At 36.8% G+C, this 19,637-nt stretch overlaps 1 protein-coding gene across 5 annotated transcripts in view; it reads right to left on the reverse strand.

Moving 5' to 3' along the window:
- CUL2 (cullin 2) overlaps positions 1-19,637 on the reverse strand; it is a 130,845-nt gene that overhangs the window by 66,901 nt on the left and 44,307 nt on the right. For all 5 annotated transcript variants that reach the window (XM_037039884.1, XM_037039883.1, XM_037039880.1 and 2 more), the window contains 2 exons: positions 8,435-8,537; positions 3,260-3,354 (listed from right to left, as the gene is read on the reverse strand). In XM_037039884.1, coding sequence (XP_036895779.1) covers positions 3,260-3,354; positions 8,435-8,537 — 198 coding nt within the window. The remainder of the gene's footprint in view (positions 1-3,259; positions 3,355-8,434; positions 8,538-19,637) is intronic.

Raw genomic sequence — 19,637 nt, forward strand, 5'->3', positions numbered from 1 at the left:
AGCTTGATATACTGCCTTTTAAAATAATTTAAAGAAAATTATTTTAAAATAAATTCTTTAAATAATTTAAAATGTAAATAGTGGAATTTTCATTTTTATATAGATACCATTCTTAATTTCTAAGTCACTGTGGTATTTTACAATATTAACTAAATACTTGTTTTTTTTAAAGACATGTTCTAAAAATTATCAAAAAAATTGCTAGATAATGTATTATTAGATAATAATTTCTTAAAATAATTTAGTCTACCACACAGATAATACCTTTTTGTTCTGCTTAGGTATTATGCAAAGTACATGTTCTTACAATTTATTCTGTCAAGAAAGTGGTTAGTAACTGTATTTGCTTTTCTGGAGTATGAAGTAACACAATGTAATTTGGCAAGAATATTCAGAAAGATTCTAAGAAATCAGGCTTTTTGACCTCTCTTAGAAAATTCCATTATTCTCATGCTAATACCTACTGGGTTTTAAGAGTTGTTAATTCTCAAGCTAATACTTTAAGTACTGTACTTCAAGGGCCAGTAAGATCTAAACAGATATGTAGTATTGGGAAAGGTGAGGCACAAATGTTATTTTTCTTTAGCTTTAAAGATTTTATTTATTTATTTTTAGAGGGGAAGGGAAAAAGAGAGGGAGAGAGACATCAATATGTGGTTGCCTCCCATGCACCCCGAACTAGGGACCTGGTCCACAACCCAGACATGTGCCCTAGACTGGGAATTGAACCAGTGACCCTTTGGTTTGCAGGCCCACGCTCAATCCACTGAGCTACACCAGCCAGGGCTCATTATTTTTCTTTAAAAGCAAATTCTTTAATAAGTCACCTATGCTAATGCACATCCATTTTATAAATGAAATCTGAGTGAAGAAGAGGTTAGACAGTGATCAAATTTGCACTTTAGATAACAGAAGTTTACCCAATGGAATAAATTAGAAATAAAAAATGGGAGTTAATTACAGGGACTTTATCATTAACAGTCCCAGTGAGGGATGATAAAAAGCTTGAGCTATAACAGTACAAAGGAAATAATGAATTTCAGAGATATTTGGAGAAGTCAACCAGTAGGGGTCAGGAGGAGAGGAAAACCCTAACTGAAGGAAAACTGAGACTCCTGGCATGTATGTCTAGGCATACAGCACTACCATTCATTAAAATTAGTCATGCTGTAACAGTGTGCATGTAAAAGACAATGAGCTCAGTTTTGAAAACCTGCAGTGGTACAATGTACATACGCATAGAACATCCTGGAGATATAAAGAGCTAAGGAAAAATACTCTGAAACTTAAACTGCCTGGGATAAATAAATATTTGGGTGGCTATCATTATGTAGGTTGTAGCTAAAACCAGGAGTAACTGAGATCACCCTAGAAAACAACATGTAGTGTGAGAAAAGGGATGAGAATAGAATCTACATAAGTAACTAAAAAAGCATCTATAATGAGACAAGGGCAGAATAAAGAAGTTAAATGGATTTAATCAGACTGATCTGGGTTTATATCCTGCCCTCGTACTTTTTTTTAGCTGAGCCCTTAAGCAAAGTCATTTAACCTCTCCAACCCTCAGTTTACTCACCTGTAAAAACAGAGATACTAACTACCTCATACCATTTTATACACATACACACATGCATGGATATCATATAGACTACAACTTGTAATAAAAACTCATTAATGTACTAAGTTAATAGTTTTAACTTAAATAGTATCAAATTGATTTTGGTAAACATAAATACTGCAAAACCAAGAGAATTAGTTCCTAAAAAATGAAGAAAAGAAAAACAACTTAAATCTTTACTGAACTGTCTCAGTTAAGAGATCCCACTCCATGGCATGCAATCTGAATACTCTTATCATACCCATAGAGTGGCCCAAGATTCCCAGCAAAGGCAAAGGCATGCATGCTCTTATCCTCAAAATTCCCCCAACTCTCTCCCACAATTTAGTTGGGGGATTGTTAAAGTTCTATTTATGACTATATTACTTTGGTGGATGAGTGAAAAAAACCATCAAATGTCAGGATGTTTAACAACTATACTGTTTTATAAAATCCAATGCCACAGTAAATGCTGTGCTTGTCAGCAATAGCTGGTTTTTGGTTTTACTACATTTTGCTCTTCTAAGAAGAAATAAAAGCTACTGGCCATTAGAAGTAAGCTCCAGTTTCTAATATAGGCAACTTATAGTGAATAAACTCCAGTATTGTTAAAAAACCCAAGGGAATATGAACCAGTCAAGCAAAGGACAAACACACCAAGAAAACCAAGCCTTGGCCCCAGTGTGGTATTCCTGCACAGTATAATGGTGCAGATAATGCTTTGAGACCAGCTCTACTCCTCAGTGTCTCCCCAGTGAGAAAATGAGGCAAAGGTATGTCTGTGGCACACACAGGGCGAACTATCACTGCATGCATCATAGCCACAACCATTTCAAGAGCACATACCCCACATCCAAACGTGAAAGGCCCAGGTGCTATTGGTACTATTTCTTATTTATCCACTACTGAATAAATAGTTCTCTGCCTTCCGTACCTAAGTACTTGTTTCCATTGTCTACACGAACAGGTTAAAGAGGACCAGCAGATACCATGGAACTCGCAGGTGTGGCAGTTACCATAAAAGATCTAAGCAGGAGACTGAGCAGAGGCGGGGAAGGAAGTCCAGAGAGGGGAATGTGGAAAAATACATCAGAATTAGTCATTCAAAAAAAGGAAGAAAGCAATTGAGACAGAGAGAATAGCATGAGGAAAGGCAGGAAGACAGAGCCATGGGGCATTACGACACTGGAGGTAATTCAAAATGCCTAGAGATGGTGGAAATTCAAAAGGAAAACTGCTAAGTACTTTGACTAATAGTGTTTCCATGACATAAAACACTGGATCCTAGAGTCAAATAAGAGCCTACTGAAGGGGAATGTGGGCTTAGATTTACTGTGCTAAGTTTCATGTAAACTAAGCTTTCACTTTGGATTTCTGTTGAGATTTAACATGTACTACGTAGTTCCAAATAAGCTGAAGAAACAGAGCTATACTATCGAATACACTTGTTATAGAATAACTTCCCCCACACAGCCTAGCTCCCAAATACCCAACATGACCCAGATTGCAGATCTTTTCTATAGCTGAGAAGTCTATATGGCAGAAAATGCTCTAGTTTTGTGCATTTCAAAGGGTAGCAGGTAGTTTTTTTTTTTCTGAAACCCTTCCATTATGAACACAAGCAATACTGTTTAGACTGCCAGAGTTTAAAAGCATACTTACCTATACAAGCAGTCCATATAGTCTGCACCCTTGCTGTATTCCTCCCAATACCTATGATACATAACAAGCACTTGCTCTTCAGACTCCAGAACTCTCTATATAAGGAAGAAAAATATTTTTACTTGTAAAGAACTAATCATTTTCACTTATAAACTGTAAATTTATCAAAAGTTAGTATTCTAAAGTAACTGACATAACTTAAGCATTATAAATTGCATTTATAAATTCCACTCTAATTTAACTACCTTTAGTAACAATGAAACAACTAGAAAACAATGTGAGTCTTAGATATAAAAGTGAAGCATCCATATTAGACAGTAAATTGTTTTATTCTTTAAGATAAAAGGACAAAATGTAATGGTGTGATTCTCTCTTTGGGCTAGAATATATTAATATTAGTTCATCTAGAATGGCAATTCTACTGCCATGTCTCTATGTGTTTCCTTAAACCCACCACATCTGATGGACCTGCTAAGTACGTTAGTAAATCAGCCTGATAAAATTGTATCATTACTCCAAATTACTATGCAAATAACACTTTTTATGCAAACTGACTTTTCTACATCCCCCAAGTTTCTAAAAATTTACTTAAAAGAAACCTATTTTTATCATTTTCATTCTCACCTGAGGATATGTTTATCAATTTTTAGAGAGAGGAGGGAGGAGGAAGGGGAGGGGTAAAAGGAGGAAGGGGAGGGGTAAAAGGAGAAAGGGAAGGGAGGGGAGGGGAGACAGAGACAGGGAGAAACATCAGTGTAAAAGAGAAACATCAACTGGTTGGAATCAAACCCACAGGCAGCAAACCTGCAACCTTTTGGTGTACAGACGACGATTCAACCAACTCAAACATCCAGCCAGGGCAAAAGCTATCATTTTTTTAAAATGAAAATCAAACCAAAAATTGAGGTCTAATTTTTTAAACATTATTTTTTAAGAAACTCTAGTCTAACCATAAAAATATATTGGACTGATATTCGGGGGATCTCAGGTTCTCCTATCTCAGTTTTTAAAAAAATATACTTTACTGATTATGCTATTACAGTTGTCCCATTTTCCCCCCTTCACTCCCCTCCACACTGGCACTCCACCTCCCACCCACATTCCCCACCTTTAATTCATTTCCATGTGTCATAACTTCTTTGGCTATTACATTTCCCATACTATTCTTACCCTCCCCCTGTCTATTTTCTACCATTTATGATACTTATTCTCTGTACCTCTTCCCCCTATCTCCCCCTCCCACTCCCCGGTTGATAACCCCCCATGTGATCTCCATTTCTGTGGCTCTGTTCCTGTTCTAGTCGTTTGCTTCGTTTGCTTTTGTTTTCTTTTAGGTGTGGTTGTTAATAATTGTGAGTTTGCTGTCATTTTACTGTACATATATTTTAACTTCTTTTTCTTAGATTAGTCGCTTTAACATTTCATATAATAAGGGCTTGGTGATGATGATCTCCTTTAACTTGACCTCATCTGAGAAGCATTTTATCTGCCCTTCCATTCTAAATGATAGCTTGACTCGGTAGAGCAATCTTGGATGTAGGTCCTTGCCTTTCATGACTTGGAATATTTCTTTCCAGCCCCTTCTTGCCTGTAAGGTCTCTTTTCAAAAATTCACTGACAGTCTGATGGGAACTCTTTTGTAGGTAACTGTCCTCTTCTCTCTTGCTGTTTCTAGAATTCTCTCCATTTTAATCTTCGGTAATGTAATTGCGGTGTGCCTTAGTGTGTTCCTCCTTGGGTCCACCTTTTTTGGGATTCTCTGAGCTTCCTGGACTTCCTGGAAGTCTATTTCCTTTGCCAGACAGGGGAAGTTCTCCTTTATTATTTGTTCAAATAAGTTTTCCACTCATGGCTGTTCCTCTTCCCCTTCTGATACCCCTATAATTCTGATGTTGGAATGTTTAAAGATGTCCTGGAGGTTCCTAAGCCCCTCCTCATTTTTTGAATTCTTGTTTCTTCATTCTTTTCTGGTTGGATGTTCCTTTCTTCCTTCTGGTCCACACTGTTGATTTGAGTCCCAGTTTCCTTTCCATCACTATAGGTTCCTTGTACATTTTCCTTCATCTCACTTAGCATAGCCTTCATTTTTTCATCTAATTTCCAACCAAATTCAACCAATTCTGTGAGCATCCTGATTACCGGTGTTTTGAACTGTGCATCTGACAGGCTGGCTCCTCTTTGTTGCTCAGTTGTATTTTTTCTGGAGCTTCAATCTGTTCCTTCATTCGGGCCATTTTTTTTTTTTGTCTTGACGGGCCTGTTACATAGTGAGGGATAGAGCCCAAGGTATTCACTTGGTTAGGGTAACCCACGTGGCTGGGTTGTGACACTATATGTGGGGCAAGGGTCCAAGACGGAACAATCATGCATGCTCTGCTCTCTGTTGGATTTCAGTCACTTTCCCTGCTTCCCACAAGCCAACTGGGCCCTTCTGGTGCTGATTCCCATGTGGGTGAGTTTGTATACATTCTAGGACCCTGTGGGTCCCTCCAGTGAACTCTCCTGTGAGGCTGGGAGTCTTTCATGGCAGCTCAACCCCCCAGGTGTTTTCAATCAAGTAAGTTGAGGCTTTATTTCCCCACACTGGGATCCTAGGTTGTGCAGTCTGTCTTGCTCCCCAGTTTCGCCTGATTTATCTGTGTGCAAATGTGGGACCACCCAGTCTGCCAGCCACCTTGAGTGCCCTACCCCATTCTCCACAATCCCCCACCTTGCTGGGTCCACCAGCTGCTGCTATACTGGGAACCCTCTCCTCCCCGGCTGCCCAACTCCACCCAGCCCAACTCTGCCCCTCCTACAGGTCTGGATGAATGTGTCTTCTTTAACTCCTTGGTTGAAGGACTTCCATACAGTTCAATTTTCTGGCAGTTCTGATTGTTCTTTGTTTCTAAATTGTTGTTGTCCTTCTTTTGGTTGTACGAGGAGGCACAGTGTGTCTACCTACACCTCCATTTTGGCCAGAAGTTCTCAGTTCTTTCAAACTGTCCATATAACCTTAAGAAATCTTGACCTCAACTTTTATCTAATTAATTATCTAGTGCAATGCTTTTAAACTTGGAATTTTAACAATTAAGGCTCAGGACAATAGAAATAAGCTATAAATCATGCTTTTCTTCCTAATCTTATTGGTAAATAAATTAGAAATAGAAACTATTAATAATCCTGGGGAATAGGGTACGCTTAGTAAGTACTGTTTCTGGTTTGAAACAATATAAATTCAAGAAAAATTTGTTATTATATGTCAAAAACAGTAAAAAATGTTCTTGACTTAGAACCCAGTATATTCCAAGTCTAGGAATTTATCCTACAAAAAGTTTGGTTATGCAAAAATAATTTATCCACAACAATGTTCACAGAAGTATTATTGATAATAATTATATAAATTGAAAATAATGTGTATGTCCTGCAATATAGAAACATTTAAACAAATCATAGTATCTCCACACCACAAAAAGTTTTATTGTCATTGCCAGGACTACAAAAGTCTATTTACTGACAAATAAAGAGAGACTTACAATATCATTAAAAACAAAAAGCCAACTACAAAATGTGTAACATGACTCAATTTCCTAATGAAAAATGGAAGTCTGCACAAAGCAAAAGTATGCATTACAGGAATTATCTAATCAAATTACGTATGTACCAAAAGAGATATATTTAAATACAGATATATCATAAATATTAACGGTTAATTGTGGAATTATGTTATTGGTGATGTTTATTTTATTCTTTTTGTTTATCTGTATATCCTGAATTATCTATAATGCTAATGTAGTAAGTACTTCATTAATTTAAAAAGTCCCCTCCCCCAATCAAATTTTCTTCTCACAGGTGAAACTGATTTTTTTGGCTACATTAACAATTTCCTTTGTCATCTACATATAAGCCAACTTTTTTATCACTGGATATGACAACATATAGAGAATAATCATATACTACTTAAAAATCAAACAATTATACCAATGTTAATTTATTAATATTAATACCATACCACTATTATCCAAAGCATTAACATTAAGAAGCTGAATAAAAGTACTTAAGACCTCTCTATACTATTTTTGCAACTTTTCTATAAATCTAAGATTACTTCAAAGTTTTTAAAAAGTTACTTACAACTTATTCTAAAATATAAATTTTTAAAGTTCATCATTTCTCCGCCTTTTGGCTAAGATCAAGTGTAGTAAATTTTTAAAGTTCATAAATGCATCATAGCTATCAATTATAGTATAACCAAAGCTCATTAGCTCATGACAGCAGAACTTTAACTTTAAAACTTTAAAACCAATTGAAAGTATGTTACCAACACTGCTTTCATGAACTATATATGTACACACCAGAATACCACCTACCATATACAACAAAAAGTACAGCACTCCCTCTGAATGTTTGAAAGAAACTGTCACATGATCAAGCACTACTTATGAGTTATTACCACTTTAAAAACTATCCTCCAAGCCTTGTTCAAAGTTAGACATTAGATTGTGTTGTTTTATCTCCATTTTATAGACAAAGATACTTAAAATAGATTATGTGAGTTGTCCATAGTCTATTAAAAGTAGAGTCTGAGTTGCTAGCCCAGACAATAAATGATCTCATTCAGCTCCTTGAGAAGATCGGTAGGTTAAGTTAGAAATGCTGTCTACAGTCAAATACTGCAAACTCACTGTTTATGCACAGATCAAGTCTGGGATGTTGCCCTCGTACATATGGCATACTAGCCAAAAATAGTTTCTCTCATGTTTTTAAATTTTGCATTTCCCTTTTTAATTTTAGGTTTTTATAAGACTTTATATTGGATATGAAGAAGTAGCAAAAAGATGAAAATGATGGAGAGATTCACCAAGAGATAGGATGCAACAGTAAGAGAAAATCTGGTTCTATCCAGAGGACATAGAAGCATATTTTAAAGGTGAACAAACCTTGATTTGAAACCCTGCTTTTTCACTTACTGATTATATGATCTTGAACAACTATAGTAATTTCCCTTATGAGAACCCAACAGCACAGTGCTTGAGTCATAGATCTTAAATATATATAACTAGAAAAATGCTACTTAAGAAACAAAACAAATATGCCTTTACTTGATCTAAATTCTGGATTGAAAAACCGTGAACTAATACACAAACAACTCCGCAGCTACAAACGTATTTATATCATGTATGTATCATGCCTTACCTTGTGTAAATGCCGTACGTGATTTTCCAAAAAAATCTTAGTTTCTGTATAAAGTCTTTCTCCAAGGGGTTCAGGATAGGCCACACATAAAGCATAGATATCTCTAGTTAAAAATTGTTAAGGTTTTCACATTCATTGGGAATATTCTTTAAAACAAATGAGATTTAACTCGTGTCACATAAAAAAATGAAAAATCATTATTTCATTTTTGTGCTTTAGGATTATATAGATATAGATATAGAATAAATGATAAAATATAGAACCATGCTTACTTTAAAAAGCAGTAGAAGATACATTCATTTACTCATTCAACAAATATTTATTGAGAATTATTTGACAGCATTTTAAGAAATATCATTACTCTTAGAAAGATTAAAATTCAGAGGGGCATTCTGGGAAGTCAAGTTACCTAGACACCTACAAAATAAGGTTTATTTTAAAAAGAACATAAGAATAATACCAACAAAGGGCTCTGGAATATCACAAGAGGTAGATATGTCTAGGCAATTCTGAAAAGCAAAAGCTACAAAAATCACTCATTTGACATTCTCCCATATCCACAGTACTCATCAGAATCTTCTACAATCTATCCACTGTTCTGCACAATTTATTCTATTAGAAGAATTATAATATGAATAGTATATATCAATTAACTTTTTGACCACCCACTACATACCTTGCTAGATATTACAGGTGGTACACTATACAGAGTTCTTCTTAATCAGGAGTCAGAGGAAATGGGATCTGCTTCAGGCATTTACTAGTCAGTGATCTTAAACAAATCTCTTAACCTCTCTGCAACTGGCGTTTCCTTAGAAGGATAATAAACCCTCTTCCAACATATCTATAGGATCCAAATAAGCTCATGTATGTTAAAGTACTTTTTAATTTATGCATCACTCACCAAATGTGGAACATAAAACACACATGAAGCAATCCAAGACCAGCCTAATTAAAGATGCAGATAAAAAGTGAAAATAAGGTTGATTATTTTGGGTGGAGTCAAGTATTTATATTGAACATAAGGATCAAGAAATGTTATAAAATAAAAATTTGTGCCTAAAAATATATCAGAGGTAGGATGTAAGTTCTTCCCCCTCTATAGTCACACAACATTTCACATTGTGTTGGTAAAAAAGTTCGTTTAGTTTTTTTCCATAAAAAAACAAACGCATTTTTCATTTTCACCAGTAACTATTTACTTGGATATTTTGAGTATGTCAGCTTTCTCCCATATGGCATAATGATGACCGTTCTCAATTAATGTCTTGATTTGACCTCTATCAACTTCAACTGGTCTACCCAGATGACCATCATCCAGTGAAAAATCTCCAGCACAGAACTTCACAAACCACTTTGACACACTGGCTCCGTCACAGCACCTTCTCCATACACTGCACAAATCTTTTTTGTATTTTAGTTGCGTTTTTACCTATCTTGAAATAATAAACCATAATATACTGAAAATGTTGCATATTTTATTTCATCTTTAAAATTAAAATGCCTACAAAAAAATTCACCAATTTTGATTTTTTAAAAATACACACTGATATGACAGTTGTCGCAATACAGTCTAACAAAAGTATTTCAAATGAAGTTAAAGACAACTAGGTGCTACCACAGCCACCTTACAGAAAAAACATAAAGAACTTCTTGGCCAACCCAATATATGTCTTCTATAGAATTTATTTTTATACAATAGAAGTTATTCGTATCTTTGTTATCCATACTAGCCTGTTCTTAATCTATATTCCCAGTGCCCAGACATAGTTCCTGGCACATAACAGGCACTCATTGAACTCTAGATGAATGCCAGGGAAATAGGGATCAAACCTCACATTCTCTGCCTATTAACCTAGTATTAATTACTCTGGAAAGAGCAAGCATCCCTCTTCACATGAGCCTTCTTCACATGGAAGTCTGGTAGATATTTGTCATATTTTCCCATGCTCCTTTTAAATCCTTTCATTCATTTTTAATTAATATTAGTAACTAATAAAATATCTTCTTGTGTATATGTTTCTTAAATTTAGTAGACTATTAAACATAAATAATAATTTTCTTTCTTTTAAAAAAACAAACAAGGTGAAGCAAAAATACCATCCATCCATCACTGTGCCAGGTTTTTTGTAAAAAATACATATATGTACAAATATACACACATATATATCTATATACAATAAGAAACTTACAATTATTTTAAATCAACTTAGATAAAATAACAAATTAGATTACCCAAGTAAAATACTACATATGAACTACCAGCAATAACATCAAAATATTACCTTATGTTACAAAGAATGTACAGATTTAATATATACCACTTAAGAACGAAGAATTTACCCAGACACAAATTCTATAGAGAATTTATAATGGTTTGATGGATGGGAAATGAAACAAAAGATGAAACAAAAGCATCAAGAGAAAAGGAAGGAGCTTCAAAATAATGTATTATATGAATTTCTGGATCCTACTTGGAGCCCCTCTGGGTTTCAGCTATAAAGTCCTTAACCAAAAAAAAAAAGGCTTAATTCACTACATAATTTAAGTCTCTAAATGTTTTATCCTGTTTTCTTTTACCATAAAGGGTTACAATGAATCTCAATTATTCATCACAAACTACCCTAGTAAAATCAGATACAAAAGACTTGTCTGAATTAAATGTATTAGAATCAGGTGTGTCCAACCTTTTGGCATCTCTGGGCCACACTGGAAGAAGAAAATTTGTCTTGGGCCACACATTAAATACACAAACACTAACGAAAACTGATGAGCAAAAAAAAAAAGCTTTCAAGTAAATTTACAATTTTGTGTTGGGCTGCACTTGGCCATCTTGGGCCATGGGCTGAACACCCCAATTGATGGTAGGATAGTAGTTAACTTTAGTTACTGAGAAGGAAAAAAAGATTTTCTGGGGTGCTAAGAGTGTTCTACTTACTGAACACATGGATATGTTCACTTTGTGAAATTTTATCTGCATTTTTCATGGGTGAGTATGTATTTAAGTTTTTTAAAAGACTAAATTCAGCCATAATCTAGATCAACAATCCTTTCAGCAAAAGGTGTGATGTACTTAATATCATGAAGCTCTAAAAACCTACTTCTTAAGCTAGATACACACTTATTTCTAGAATACACAACTTACTTGACACTGAAAAATTTAAAATGATTCAATACCATAAATTCAGCATACTATGCTATTTATACGCCTAAATGTTTTCTCAATATAGCCACTGCATGTACACGTACACAAAATTTACTACTACACTTCAGGGCTTCCTTTCTTTCTGCTTAGGGAAAAAGAACTGTGCAGGGAAGGCAATGCAGACTTTCCCATTTCATTCCATGTATGACATACATTGTCTTCCTCAGTGAGAAAGTATTCATTTTTTTAAATGGATGTATCTTAACAAATTTTTTTAAATCCTCACTGGCAGACCTGCTCATTGATGTTAGAGAGAGGGATTAGAGAGGGAGAGAAACATGTGAGAGAGAAAACGAATAGGTTGCCTCTTCTATATAGCCCAACCAAGAACCACACCTACAACCCAGGCATGTGCCCTGACAGGGAACTGAGCCCATGACCCTTTGGTCAACTGCACAATGCTCCAGCCAAGTGAGCCACCCCAGGCAGGACAACAGATTTTTTTTTAATTAACATTTTCACTCACCATAGTTTGGGGTCTCCATTAACCACCATCTAATTTTATTCAAATGCCTAAAACATATTTCTAAATATGTTCTTTTTCTTTGATTTACTCAAATATCCAACCATCCTGGAAGTATTTACATGTTAGGAAGAACACCCAAAAGGGCATTTTCCACTTTATAAGGCTAAAAATTGGAAATTACTGGAGAATGTGATTTAAATTTAAATACTCTCTTCCACAGAGTCATCTTTTCCTTATATCACTGATTTTGAAACCAGAATATAAAAATTCATCTACTTATGAACTTTCCACGTAAAATTCTGTCAGAAACTTCCATAGCAAAAGCTCTGAACTGTTACAACCAAGACAGTGTTGGCCAGCAGCAAAATTATTTTAGTTCATTTTCTCCATTGAAAGGTGCTTCCTATACTTTTATCTAATTTTGAGTTTTAACACTATTAACTCTATTGTGTGGTAGGTCACAATTAGTTTTGAAAGGGCAATGAAAGCCCTGACTGGTGAGTCTCTGCTGGATGGGTGCCCTTCTGCAAAGTGGAAGACCACCAGTTTGAGTCTAGTCAGGCTATGTGCCTGGGTTGTGGGTTCAGTCCCTGGTTGGGGCTTGTTTCTCTCTCACATCAATGTTTCTCTCCCTTTCTCCCTCCCCTCTGAAAATAAATAATAAAAAGTAATCGTAAAAATCTATAAAATAATTCATTAAAATCAGCATCAACATCAAATACTGATTCAATTTAATTTAGAGGCATAGCATGAAACTATTGCTGGTGCACCAACCAGAGATGACTATAAAGAAAACCTTTTCCTAACTGCACAATCTGAGTGAAGGGTGCTAAGCAAAGTTGCCAAAGTTACTAAATGCTCCTTCTAACACATTCTTCAGTGTACTCAAAACTGGTCTATGTTTGAAAAACAGACTAACAGAATAGAAATGAGAAATGAGGGAGGACAATAGTATAACTCGTTGTGAAAAGCCCAGATTTCCTAGGTGGGGAAAAATACATTCAGAGAAAGCAATTTTATATCTCCTCTTGCTTAACCCCCCTGAATTTATATACAACCACTTAAAAGCTAACTTATCCTTAAGTAGAAGAACTTCTGTATTACACTGCTGGGGTTTGGGAATTGTTCTAACATCTACCAAAAGGCAAAAAACAAAAACCAAACAAACAAAAAACACAAATAAAATCCCACAAATAAAAGTAAATCAAAACCACCAAAGAACTCCAATGCAGAGAAACAAATAATAAATGTAGATCTATACTTAGTCTCTTACCATAGGAAAGCACCTGATAAAGTGTAAATTCCACACCACCCTACTGTTCCAAAGCTGTCATAAAACTTTTGTTATGAAGTATCATTATTACTTGTGTTAGGCTCAATTCTGAAAATGGACTCCCAGGTTTCCTACCCTAATAACAGGCTGTGAATATAAGATATCACACCCAAGTTACTTTACATACAAAAATGACTTTGCAAACACAATTACAATTACTAATCAGTTGACCCCAAAATAGGGACATTACCCTGGACTTTCCTAGTGGGCCTAATATAATAGCAAGAGCCCTTTAAAAGCAGATCCCTCCACCTCCCATCTCCCACCCCTGTTGCTAACTGCAGAAGGAGCTACACACAGAAAGATTTCCATCAAAACACAGAAAGATTAGACACACCACTGCTGGCTTTGAAGATGGAGGGGGATTACCTACAAAGGCTGGAGAGTGACCACAGGTCACTGAGAGCAACTCCTGGCCAACAACCAAGCAAGAATTTCAGTCCCCATAACTGCAAAATATTGAATTCTACCAGTCAACAGGAAAAACTAGGAAGAGAACCCTGCGTTCTAGAAGAAAAGGTCCCATGAGATCCCAAAAAACCCAGTCACACCATGGACTTGTGACCAACAGAATTGTGAGATGAATAAACTGGCAAATTCATGATAACTTGTTATGCATCAAAAAACACTGTTTTCTATTTACATTAATTATCAAACAGAATGACCTACATATATACTTGGACCTAGTACATTTATGAGGAATGAGTGTTAAAAGCCCCAATTTTCAACATAGCAAGAGAACTAGCCAAATTTTGATGTTATCTGTTTCATCTATACCATTTGCTTTAATATTTAGTTGACAGTAGCTATTCAATAACCAAACATTTGCTAGGTGTCTATAAGTACCAAGTGCTGGGAATATAGCAGTCAACGAAGCAGACAAGAATCCTTCCCCTTGTGAAGCTTATATTTAGGGGAAAAAAGTATGGAACTTATTGAACCCTTGTTCAATAAGTTCCATACTTTTTTTGTACATGTTGAACACTACTATTGGCAGCCAAGCTTCCTTAATGCTGACTGAAAAAGTATAGAAAACTTTGGCATTTTTACCCCAGCATTCTATCCTACAATATAGTAAGCCATCTTACCCCTTTTGGGCCACAAATTCTCAACTGTAAAACTGAACTAATAATAATACATATTTTACGAGGTCATTTGTAAAAAATTAATTATACACACATGTTGAAAGAAAATTACAAATGTATACTATATGATTCCATTTAAATAAAGTTCAAAACACAGGAAGAATTAACCAATATTGTTCAGGGTTGTATACATAAGAAGTTATACTTGTTTTTAGAAAAACAGAAAATAGGTGCAAAAGTCAGGATAGTGGTACCTCCAAGGAAAAGCAGACCAGTGAACTGAGAGAGACATGTGGTATTGGGTTGGTGGATGCTAATAGTGCTCTAGTTCTTAACCAGTCTGTGTGGTGATTATACAGGTGTTTCTATGTAATTATTCATTCAAATCTACATGTTGTTCAAACTTTTCCACATATGAATTACGTTTCACACACACCCCCAAAAATGCTTTATAAAAATAGATGTTTTGCTCTCATATCAGTGTTTGTCTCTTCCTTCCTCTCTCTCTAAAGTCAATGAACATGCCCTGACTAGGGTGGCCCAGTTGGTTGGGCATCATCCTGCAAAGTAAAAGGTCGCCAGTTCAATTCCTGGTCAGGGCACATGCCTGGGTTGCAAGTTCCATCCCCAGTTGGAGCACATATGAGAAGGCAACTGATCAGTTTCTCCCTCATGTCCATGTTTCTCTCCCTCCCTTCTCAACTCTCTAAAAATGAAAAATAAATACAATCTTAAAATGAAAATAAAGTCAATGAATATAACCTTACATGAAGATTAAAAAAATGTTTCACGGTGAGAGATTATACTTTTAAATTTACTGTTTTTGCAGACATTTTTTATTTTAAAGGGAGGAGAAAAGCCATTATCAGGTCAAGAATAACAGGACCATCTTAGATGGATCAAACAATAAAGATCTTAGAAATAATAAGTGACTGAAAGAGCTCTTTCCAGGTAAGGACTATTTCAAAAAGCATTTACAAACCAAGCAATTAAGTGTATATTCTGTACAGTAATAAAGAAAGCATTTACCCTTTTCTTTTTCTTTACCTTATACTCATTTTCCCTTATCTTCTATCACTAATCCCTTCTCTTCCCTCTGCTCATTTTCCTTAAAATAACCTTAAAAGTACCTTAGCGCTTGCTTTGTTGATCTCATTAATGTTTTTTTCAATTTTTATTAAGATACCTACCCCAAAACCCACAATGATCCACATAAAGACATACGAGACTAATTCAATAAAAGGCTCTTCAGTGGCAGAAATCCCTGTCAATTATCCTAAGATATACTGGTAAGTGTGGGGAATTAGATGTTAGAAATCACACATTCAAGTCTGTGCTCTATCAGGTACTACCTGCATGACCCTGGGCAAGTTCCTTTACCCCTGAGTACCAGTGTCCTTATCTGTTAGATAAAGACAATAATTGCTGCCCCACCAATCTAATAGGCTTGTTTGAGGTAGCAAATAACATTTAAAAATACCAAAGATCTTTGCAAACTATGAAGCCTTCCAGAAACATTACCATCATTTCATGTATCATTACTGCCTAGAACACAGGTAGCCTGACAAAGATTTCTTACTAAAATTACAATTGTAAACATAATGAATTAAATATTTTCCTGTTGGTCTAAAAGAACTCCATTGTTCTCACATCAACATTCAGCTTAATATTAACTGATCTAAGCTTGAGAACAAGTTGAATCACATTGTCTTCCGGAATTCAAGTGTTCTAAAAAAGTATGCTCCACATAAGGAGGGCAGCCATCCTTTAGCTCCAGAAGATTGCTAGAGCAGGCAGCAGACTCCGGAAAAACTCTGAACCTCCGTACACATGCTGGTTCATACAACACCTTACCTCACTTTTCTGGGAAAGGATTTCTGGTTCTTCCAATGCTTATTCAGACCTCAAGGGCTCCTTTGGGTTTTTCTTGGTGCCAGTTTATAAACCCTAGGTGCTAAGCTGCAGTGTGGTTTATATATACATATAATATTATTACATAACTCACACTGTATTAATATAATAACTATAGTATATAAATAATAATATATAATAATATATTTTTTAAATCCATGCGTATTTATTTAGGTTAGAATTTAGGATAGTAATAGCCAAGTGCCTTCTGTATGACAAGCACTGTTCCTTTTTTTCCTTAAAATATATTTTATTGATTATGCCATTACAGTTATCCCATGCTTCATATCGTGCTTCATTCCCCTCCACCATGCACACCCCCTCCCCCACCATTCCCCCCTTTAGTTTATGACGTGTCTCAAGTTCTTTAGATTCTGTATTTCCTCTACTATTCTTGCCCTCCCCCCTATTTTCTACCCACCATCTATGCTACTTATTCTCTGTACCTTCCCCCCATCTGCTCCTCCCACTCCCCTGTTGTTACCCTCCATATGTTCATTATTTCTATGGTTCCACTACTGATCTAGCTGTCCTTAGTTTGCTTTGGTTATAGGTGTGGTTGTTAATAACTGTGAGTTTGCTGTCCTTTCACTGTTCATCGTTTTTATCTTCTTTTTCTTAGGTAAGTCCCTTTAACATTCCATATAATAAGGCCTTGGTGATGATGAATTCCTTGGATTTGACCTTATCTGAGAAGCACTTTATCTGCCCTTCCATTCTAAATGAAAGCTTTGCTGGATAGAGCAATCTTGGATGTAGATCTTTGGATTTCATGACTTGGATACTTCTTTCCAGCCCCTTCTTGCCTGTCAGGTCTCTTTTGAGAAATCCGCTGACAGTCTGATGGGAACTCCTTTGTAGGTGACTGTCCTCTTATCTCTCACTGTTTCTACGATTCCCTCCTTCATTTTGATCTTGGCTAATGTAATTATGATGTGCCTTGGTGTGTTCCTTCTTGGGTCCAACTTCTTTGGCACTCTCTGAGCTTCCTAGATTTCCTGGAAGTCTATTGCCTTTGCCAGATTGGGGAAGTTCTCCTTCATTATTTCTTCAAATAAGTGTTCCACTGGTTGCTGTTCCTCTTCCCCTCCTGGTACCCCTATAATCCAGATGTTGGAACGTTTAAAGAAGTCCTAGAGGTTCCTAAGCCTCTCCTCACTTTTTTGAATTCTTGTTTCTTCATTCTTTTCTGTTTGGTCATTTTTTCTTCATTCTGGTCCACTCCCTTGATTTGAGTTCCAGTTTCCTTTCCATCACTATTGGTTTCCTGTGCATTTCCCTTCATTTCAATCAGTTTAGCCTTCATGTGTACCTGTAATTTGTGACTAAAATCAACCAGTTCTGTGAGCATCCTGATCACCAGTGTTTTGAACTGTGCATCTGATAGGTTAGCTATCTCTTGGTCGTTTAGAAGTATTGGCTCTGGGGCTTTAAGCTGTTCTTCTTGAGCCATAATGTTTTGGTCTGTTTGCACCTGTTACATATGAGGGGCAGAGCCTTAGGTGTTCACCAGGGCAGGGTGACCCGGTCACTGGGTTGTGATGCCGTAGGGGTCAGAGAGGGGCGCTTGTTCCATCCTCTCTCTCGAATTTCGGTCCCCTCTGCTGCTTCCCGCAAGCAAACCGGACCCCCTGAGGCCAGCTCCTGGGTGTGTGGGCCTGTGCACCCTCCAGGACCCTGTGGGTGTCTCCAACAAACTCTCTGTGAGCCTGGGAGCCTCTCCCGGCCCCTCGACCCCAAGAAAGTCTTTCCAGTTGGTGCTTTTAGGCTTTAATTCCCATTGCTGGGGCCCTAGCCTGCACTATCTGTCTCACTGCTCACTCCTTGGCCTGGTTTATCTGAGTGTGCATGTGTGACTGTGGTCAGCCAGCCACTTTGCACCCCCACTGGGTCCGCCTGTTGCCACCCCACACCTGGGATCTGCCAACCGCTGCCTGTACACCTGGGTCGGTCTGGCCACTTTTCCTGTGCGACCCCCCTCTGCGACCCGCCCCCACCCGCCCTGCTCGACCAGTCGCTGACTCCGCCCCTCTTACCGGTCTGGCTGAATGGTTCATTGTTGTTGGACTTCCATACAGTTCAATTTTTTGTGTTCTGGTTGTGTTCTTGTTACTAAAACGTTGTTGTCTTTAAACCTGGTTGTGCAAGGAGGCACAGTGACAGCAGCTGGCGGAGTTAATCTTGGCCGAAAGTTAATAATACTTATTTATTTTTTTAAAGATTGCTGTCATGTAGAAATGCAGGACACCAAGGTTTCAGACAGTCCTAGGGCAACCATATTTGGGGGGTTTTTTTATATGGAACTCCTAATTCACAAATATAAACCACCCAATTAAAAAACATGTTTCTGTCTCAGTTATTGAACTTGCTATTCACTCCCTCCCCACCAGATATCTGTAGGACTTGCTCCCTCACTTTGTTCCATCTCTGCTCAAATAATATCCTCCTCAGAGGCCTTTCGTGACATCCCTTGCTAAGAGAGCCATTCACATGGGTACTTCAGCCATTCTCTCCATACCTTTGTGCATCTATTATGTGTTGTTCAGTTGGCTCTGACTCCTGACCCCATATGATGAGTGATATCCTTCATGTCAGTCCTCAGCAGCCCTGCTCAGTTGCTTTAGACTCATGCCTGTGGTTTCTTTTGTGGAGTCAATCCATCTCATATTTGGTGTTTCCCCCTTTCCTACTGCCTTCTGCTTTTTCCAGCATTATTAGTTTTTCCAAAGAACCCTGCCTTCTCATGATATGCCTGAGGTACAATAACTTTAATTTTGTCATTTTTATCTCCAGCAATGTTTCAGGCTTACTTTTTTCTAGGACCCACTTGTTCGTTTTTCTGGCAATTCAGGGTATCCACACAGCTATCTTCTAATACCACATTTTAAGTAAATCAACTTTTTTCCTACCAGCCTTCTTCATTGTGCAGCTTCTGCATCTGTACATAGCAACTGGGAATATGAGGGTGTGAATCACCTCAACCTGGTCTCTAATGACACATCCTTACTCCTCATGGTATTTTCTAACTTTTCCATTGCTGCCCTTCCAAACTTCAGCATTCTCTTCATTTCTTAGCCACATCTCCACTGGAATTGACCCTTACCCTGCTTTACTTTCCCCACAGTATTTATCACTACCTGTTATTAAAAGCATTGGCATTAGATTTTTTTCATATCTGTTTATTGTCTGTTTCTCTTAGTAGA

This window comes from Sturnira hondurensis, unplaced genomic scaffold, assembly GCF_014824575.4.
Source record: "Sturnira hondurensis isolate 20B ecotype Veracruz unplaced genomic scaffold, ASM1482457v3 Scaffold0025598, whole genome shotgun sequence".
NCBI classification, from domain to species: domain Eukaryota; kingdom Metazoa; phylum Chordata; class Mammalia; order Chiroptera; family Phyllostomidae; genus Sturnira; species Sturnira hondurensis.